General features: G+C 42.5%; 1 protein-coding gene across 3 annotated transcripts in view; it reads right to left on the reverse strand.

Annotated features, from left to right (window-relative positions):
* Positions 1-1,115: 1,115 nt before the first annotated feature.
* Positions 1,116-8,355, reverse strand: part of LMO1 (LIM domain only 1) — a 92,262-nt gene continuing 85,022 nt past the window's right edge. For all 3 annotated transcript variants that reach the window (XM_075187618.1, XM_075187616.1, XM_075187617.1), the window contains exons 3-4: positions 6,712-6,837; positions 1,116-2,117 (exon numbers count right to left, since the gene is read on the reverse strand). In XM_075187618.1, coding sequence (XP_075043719.1) covers positions 2,012-2,117; positions 6,712-6,837 — 232 coding nt within the window. In that variant the 3' untranslated portion in view covers positions 1,116-2,011. The remainder of the gene's footprint in view (positions 2,118-6,711; positions 6,838-8,355) is intronic.

The following is an 8,355-nucleotide window of genomic DNA, read 5'->3' on the forward strand; positions in this document are numbered from 1 at the left end:
GCGAGTGAGGTAACGCGACACGTCTATTATGGGAGGGGGAATCCCGTTACCCAGACACATCGCTATATATATATTATATTACTACATATATTATATTATTAGATCTACCGATGTGTTTCATGTTCTTACTGCGCAGTTAGAACATTTCTACGGAGAGCAGCACAGTATTGGCTGCAGCTCTATCATCCTCCTTATTCATCATTTATACCTTATATAAATATTTGATGCTTTAATAAATCAGCTTCTGCTCGTCGCTCGGCCGCGGCAATAAATGATTCCGCTTCCTGTGTTTACTTTAGAAGATGTTATCACCCTCCGTTATTGCTGCTTGTGCTCTGATACCGGGGCGAGCGGGGTACAGAAGATGTTCTAGATGTATAAGCAGATCTGGTAATATCAGGTACCACTCAGAAGTCTCCTGAACATGAAATAGATCTACATAGCACTGGGTTCAGGGATGAGAATACAGGAGATCTACAGAATTCTTGTCCTCCGTTTCCTGGTATCTCAGTCCTGGGCGATTCCTTGATGCTATGACACCGTCCCACGACAGTATGAGGCTGAAAACAAACTAGAAAACTTCATATTTCCATGCGCTATAATATTGGGCAGGGGTAGGTACATTCACCAGCTGTCATTTGGCTGGCAGGGAATTCAGCAGATGGAGAGCTACTGGTTGCCCCAGTCAGCTATATGGCAAAAACTAACCCTGACAACCCTATGAACTGAAGGTTACCATAACAGTCCGACTTATGACGTTCCAGCATCCAGCGTGGAGTCTCGACTACTCAACATCGCCGCCCTAGTGTCTGGAAGGGATTTACACCTCTCGTTTTACATCCACTGTTTGCGTGGTTACCAGTTACATGTGCCAGAGGAATATCACACATCTTCTTGTATACATGATGGCTCTTTCCAATGTAAATCCCCTAACAAGCTGTAATACATAGAGGACAGTATATGTTTGGTTATAGGGAGCAGACTTGGTAACCCACAAATGGTTCTGCTGAACTCCATCATGACTCCATTATTCTAAATCTTCCTGACCAAACCAAATTGTTTCCTGTTTTGCAATATGTTGTTTCATCAGGAATAACTAACTAACTAGTATAAGGTACCGTGTAGGAATAAAAATCTTTATTTACTTAAAGGTTCCAATTCCATAAAATAGACTTACTATCACTCTCACATTTTCTCTAGTACATGGATATCAAATATACGCGTATTACACAATAGCTGATGTCTGTACAGAACCAGAAACAGGGAATCATTTGTTTCTTTGTTTTAATATTGAATTTTTTGGGGGTTTTTTGGCTTGTGGAGCAGATTTAACCGAATCTTTGCTATCTCCAGCGCTGAAGGATTCAATTTCTGGATCTCAGATTAAATGATAAGCGTGTGGCAATAAGTTCTGTGTTACATGAATCTACCAGAAACTGCTAAAGAACTTAAGAGGTCACAGGGAAATTTGTAAACATTTTATATCTGTCCAGTTCTGTCAAGGTATGGAAACATGTACAAATGTTTTATATCTTTTTGCAAATGAATAATAGATCTTTTCACCTGGTGGCAACATAAACTTTAAATATTGTTTTTCTTGTGGGTTCCATGGTAGAACTGCAGTGGGAAGAGACAAATACCAAACCACAAACATTCATAATCTTTAATTTCACACCAGTAATAAAATTGCATTACATTTTCATAAAATAAATGTTCAAGTTTATATACATAAAACAGACTGTACAAGACCTTCCCGGACCCCACCCTCCCGAAAACCCTCACAAACATACAGGCAAATGCAGTGCTCAGCTAAGCAGGCACAACTGTACATCTAAGATTGCAACTGCTTTGTGTTGTATTGGGGGTGGGGAGTACTACATTGTACACAGTCCGTGGGGTGGGGGGACCGAGAATTTAAAAAATATTGCAGGCAAGCCAACAGACAATCCTCACTGCTTGCATTGGCAGGACATCCATTCCGTTTTGCCTCAGAGAAGCCGGGCTGCGATCGTTATTGAACCTGCGTTTCGAAGCTCCCGTTCAGCTGTCCCTCTTCATAGTCCATCTGACACAAGATCATATTGTTCTTAAGAAAAAACTTGTCCCCCACGCAAAATCTGGAAGGAGAAAACGATCGTCGTTAAAACACGAGAATATGGTCCAACAGATTCATATATTTGGTGCTGCCATGTTGATTGGTCCTACACAATGTTGTTATGAAGGACAATGGTAATAACAAATCTTACAAATAAATAATCCTACACAAGGAAATCATACATAAAACAGAACAAGGTTGATGAAGAAAGTGCAGACGTGAGACAGGAGATTGAGAGAGCGCTGCTCATGAGAGTTTGGAATCTAGAGGTGGTAGATGGCAATGCTGACATTTGGTGAGGAGCAACACGGTGGCTCAGTGGTTAGCACTTCTGCCTTACAGCACTGTGGTCATGAGTTCAATTCCCGACCATGCCCTTATCTGTGTGGAGTTTGTATGTTCTCCCTGTGTTTGCGTGGGTTTCCTCCGGGTACTCCGGTTTCCTCCTACACTCCAAAAACATACTGGTAGGTTGATTGGCTGCTATCAAATTGACCCTAGTCTGTGTCTCTCTGTCTCTCTGTCTGTGTATGTTGGGGAATTTAGACTGTAAGCTCCAATGGGGCAGGGACTGATGTGAGTGAGTTCTCTGTACAGCGCTGCGGAATCAGTGGCGCTATATAAATAAATGATGATGATAAGGAGGAGTTTCATAAGTGGGGAGCAGCACAAGAGAAGTCTTGGAGCTGGGAATGAGAGAGGGTAATCAGAGAGGTGGCGATAGAGTTAGATCAGTCACAGACTCGCAGTACAATTTAGGACCATTTGAAGCAGCTTAGATGGGTGAGGGAGGCAGCAGTAGTGAAAGGAGAGACTGGGATAATGTTTGGGGGTTTAGCGAGAATTTGGTGTATTCTGGAAATGTTTCGATGGAGGAGGCAACATACCAGCATGAAGGACTGTATGTGTGGAGTACAGCTGAGGGTGGACTTAAGGATGACCAAGAGATTGGGGAGAGTTTAATCTTATCGACAGTGAGGGAGACTTGAGGGGGGTTGTGACACTGAGAGGAGTGAAGATGGGCTCAGTTTTGGACATGTTGAGCTTCAGGTAGCGCTGTGTCGTTCAACAGTATTCCCAGAAGTAAACTGAAGGTGGTAAAAAGGTAATGGGGGTCGGCAATGTTTCTGTATCGACCAACTAAGACATCTCCGACCAACTAGGGCCTCTCGCGATGTGTACGTGATCTCGTGATCACCAACTAGGGCCTCTCGCGGTGTGTACGTGATCTCGTGATCACCAACTAGGGCCTCTCGCGGTGTGTACGTGATCTCGTGATCACCAACTAGGGCCTCTCGCGATGTGTACGTGATCTCGTGATCACCAACTAGGGCCTCTCGCGGTGTGTACGTGATCTCGTGATCACCAACTGGGGCCTCTCGCGGTGTGTACGTGATCTCGTGATCACCAACTGGGGCCTCTCGCGGTGTGTACGTGATCTCGTGATCACCAACTAGGGCCTCTCGCGGTGTGTACGTGATCTCGTGATCACCAACTAAGACATCTCGCGATGTGTACGTGATCTCGTGATCACCAACTAAGACATCTCGCGATGTGTACGTGATCTCGTGATCACCAACTGGGGCCTCTCGCGGTGTGTACGTGATCTCGTGATCACCAACTAAGACATCTCGCGATGTGTACGTGATCTCGTGATCACCAACTAAGACATCTCGCGATGTGTACGTGATCTCGTGATCACCAACTAGGGCCTCTCGCGGTGTGTACGTGATCTCGTGATCACCAACTAGGGCCTCTCGCGGTGTGTACGTGATCTCGTGATCACCAACTAGGGCCTCTCGCGGTGTGTACGTGATCTCGTGATCACCAACTGGGGCCTCTCGCGGTGTGTACGTGATCTCGTGATCACCAACTGGGGCCTCTCGCGGTGTGTACGTGATCTCGTGATCACCAACTAGGGCCTCTCGCGGTGTGTACGTGATCTCGTGATCACCAACTGGGGCCTCTCGCGGTGTGTACGTGATCTCGTGATCACCAACTAGGGCCTCTCGCGGTGTGTACGTGATCTCGTGATCACCAACTGGGGCCTCTCGCGGTGTGTACGTGATCTCGTGATCACCAACTAGGGCCTCTCGCGGTGTGTACGTGATCTCGTGATCACCAACTAGGGCCTCTCGCGGTGTGTACGTGATCTCGTGATCACCAACTAGGGCCTCTCGCGGTGTGTACCGCTCAGCATATGGATCTAAACACGCTATTTTTTGACAAACTTACCCATTGTGAGACTAACTTTGCATCAGCCCCTAATTGTCCACAATATTTAGATATATGTTATATAAACTGCTGGGATTAGACAGGTTAGCAAGTTGCAGCATTTATATGGACTGAATATATGTTTACTTTAAATCATTTGCTAAAATCAAGGTTGATACTTTCACTGTAAATGTTTGTGAAGTGTTTTAATAAAGAAAAAAAACGTTTATTATAAGTAAGTGAAGAATGACAGACAAAGCGTCTGCAGATCCCGCTACAGAAAACATGACAAATTTCCACCAGCTATTTATCTACATTCATCAGTGAAGGACAATGAGATCATGGATTCTGAAGAGAATTTACAATTAATAGATATTTATATCCCGCTGCCTACACATCGCCTTCACAGCTATACAGGACTATAATATATTAATGATGGGTTTTGCATCTATAAACGTCTGCAAATATTCTCAGAGGTTGTTAATATATTCTGACTTCTATATAAATATATCACCCAGAAAAAATAACTTCAAATATTTATATCACCAGGTTAATTAAATTTGTTCTGATTTATTACACGGACATCTGTAACTCTTATATCTAATGATGCTCTGCGGCCACTAGATGTCGCTGTCACTCAGTAAGTCACCTGTATTGGACAGTAAAGATCTATTCTACAATTCATTCTTTAATGGACGGCTGCCCCTTTGTTAAGAAATGAGTACATGTCATTTTACAAATGTCTAACTGTGTATTAGACTCAAATCAATATGCAGGTGGCTTCTCTATGTGGCCTGGTGATCCTTTAATTAAAATGTACACAGTGAAACAACCTCAAGCCTCATGCCTCAATGTCACTAGTTCCTAGTTGCATTTTTATAAATAGTATTTCAGCTCATATCGTGGCTTCCTCTAATGAGAGTAATACAGGGGCTCATTTTACTTTTTTAATTCTTATTACTCATAACTTACATTTTTAACTGAGCAAATCAGGGGATTGATTTTGACACATATTTTACAAACTTCGACATTGTGTCTATTTATCTACAGCAGCTATATAGTATCACACTTAAAGAAACGTACAGAGCCAGTGTAGGTAATTAAATGTTTTACATCCAAATATGGAACAAAATATGAATTTTGCTTTGAAAGTGGATCTTTAAAGTTGATACATCTGGTGTTAATGTAGTTGTTTCGGGCTGATACATAAACCCTTCTTAGTATAAGTTTTAGGAAACAGAAGTTCCCTTTCATGGTGAGAGGCTTAAGATAAACTACTGGACATATGCAGGGAAAGTTTAAGGCGACTTATTGGATTGATAGCAGACCGCCGGCTGCCGTAGAGGGGGCGTTCTGGTGGGCTCACGTTATTGTGAGATTTTGGGGTTAGGTTGGACTTATTTGCAGTAACAGGTGTTAAAGAAGTTAAATAGCAAAATAATTCTGCTAAGAGTTACTTATTTGTCAGTTATGAATTGTTCCATAGCAGAGTTGGGTTTGGTATATAGAGTCACCCGGTACAGTAAAGATATTATATGTTGTTTTATGTAGCACAAATATTTTATACAGTGGTGTTTCCTCCACTAATTCCGCAAGTAATCTGCAGAATATAACAGTATGTACCTGTCAGGTGGTAGATGGAACAGAGCAATGTTCTGCAGATCTCTAGAGAGGTCAGTAATGTAATAATCTGCAGAATATATCACTATGTATATGTCAGGGGGTAGATGGAGCAGAGCAATGTTCTGCAGATCTCTAGAGAGGCCAGTAATGTAATAATCTGCAGAATATATCAGTATGTATCTGTCAGGGGGTAGATGGAACAGAGCAATGTTCTGCAGATCTCTAGAGAGGTCAGTAATGTAATAATCTGCAGAATATATCACTATGTATCTGTCAGGGGGTAGATGGGACAGAGCAATGTTCTGCAGATCTCTAGAGAGGTCAGTGATGTAATAATGTGTTAAATAATAGTACCGGGATGGGACGCTCAGTTTACTAATCAGCAGAAAATTAGCATGATGCTATGATTTAACGAGTAATAGTGAAACTGAAGCTATAGAAACAGATTAAAGTGGTGGTGTTAGGTACCATGAAGGAGTCTGGGAAAATGTGCATCTTCTCTGTTCTTTTCCCCAGTGTGTTTTTTTTTACAGAGATAAGGATAAAAGTAATATGTGTATGTAATCACTGACCATGGCCTATTGTAATGCCCAGAATATTGGCTATCAGAGTAGGGTGTGACGTTAGGGGGGTATGGTTGGTCACTTCTAATGATGTCACTGGTTACAAGTCAGCTGATACAATCATTGGTCCAGTCCAGAGCAGGTATATCAGTACCGATGACGTTCTCTGTCCTGCATGATCCATGTTCAGTTTATCTAGAGAGCTCCAGGTCTCACCTCTGGTTGCAGAGCTGACAGGCAAAACAGTCCAAGTGGTAAACGTTATCTCTGGCGCGCATCACCATCTCGAAGGCAGGGATCAGTTTACTGCAAGCGGCGCAGTTTCCGGTGGTTCCAAAGAGCCTGTCAAACAGACACATGTACAAAGGATGAATATATAGTGAAGTGACAGAACTATCAACAGTTAGTTATCACTTGTAGAACATACTCTGAAGCGTAGCAAAACATTGGTCCCTCGTGTGGTAAAGTCTAGCCACAGCCTAATCACCTTTACAGTAGAGAATCCTTTCTATGCTCATGGTGAAACTGGTGACTTCTTGTCCTCTGTATGCTCTTTGGTATTAAAAGGTAATTTAACAAATATATTTGTATATAATTGGGCACCTCTAACCTAAGCAGCCTCTTTTCCAAAGTAAATAAACCTATTTATTGTATTTCTCTTACAAAACACTTTATTAAAACTCAACTCAAATGTTACCAATTTGTGTCTATATAATCCCTCACCTGTTCATTATATATAATATCTGTTGTATTATATAGTGCTATATTCCGCAGAGTTCTCTCACCTGTACATTATAGATATTATCTGTTGTATTATATAATGCTATATCCCGCACACTGCATCTCACCTGTACATTATATATAATATCTGATCAGGATCCCCCTTTGTTTGTTGTTCTACCCCTCAGAATAACTAATTGTCTTTTAATGTTGCCAGAAGCGCTGGTTTCATTGTCTGTTTATCTGGTAGTTAGGATCACGTCTCCTTTCAGTTTGCAATAATTGAATTTTAGTAAAATGGTTTATGTTAGGTTACTAATAGCAAACCCCAAACAGTACATTGCCTGGGTTCCCTCTCCCTCTATATCTACCCATAATCAGGTCTTACACAGGAATTACATGTACACAACCCCCCCCCCCCCTCCCGTCCTTTCTATACAGACATCATCGTTATACCCACTATAGTATCTCCAGACTCAGTAACCTTCCTACTGTCTGTGGTGCAGGGAGTAATACTAGCTGGGGGCCCTTCCTATAATGTTACAGATTTATTCTCTGAAATCGTTTTTAAAAACCGTCCATCCAACTTTATGTCATTAGTACTGATATGTATTATAACCGTTCAGCCCTCACCAGCCCCTCCCAGCAGTCTATCGATCTGATCCACTATATGCCAAACTTGAGGGACAGCGCAGTGTTCACCGTCCCCTAATAACTAAACCCCCCCCCCCCCCATCAGCACCTGACTGCCCTGCACTATACTCCTGCTCCCACTTACTGGTGCGGATATTCTCTGTTACTGGGGGGGAGGGGGGATTTCTGCTCCTCAATATCAGACAATACGACATACTATTGGGGTGCATCAGATCAGGATTTTGGAGAACTCTCTGCTCCGACGCATGGCAGATATGAAGCAAGAAAAGAACTCAGCCGGAGGTTATGGCAACTTCTGACAACACAGATTTACTCACAGCAACAAAACAAAAGCAAGCAGAGTAACAACGTGGCAAAACCACTAGATAAGTAGAACAGCGACGACATCCCCGAATTGTGCTGGAAGTCAGACTATGGTGACGTCTCTATGTCATTCTAGAAAATGGATAATTTCTGCAACCTTCAGCCTCTCTCTAAACTACAGGA

This window comes from Mixophyes fleayi, chromosome 10 (assembly GCF_038048845.1).
Source record: "Mixophyes fleayi isolate aMixFle1 chromosome 10, aMixFle1.hap1, whole genome shotgun sequence".
Classification (NCBI taxonomy): Eukaryota; Metazoa; Chordata; class Amphibia; order Anura; family Limnodynastidae; genus Mixophyes; species Mixophyes fleayi.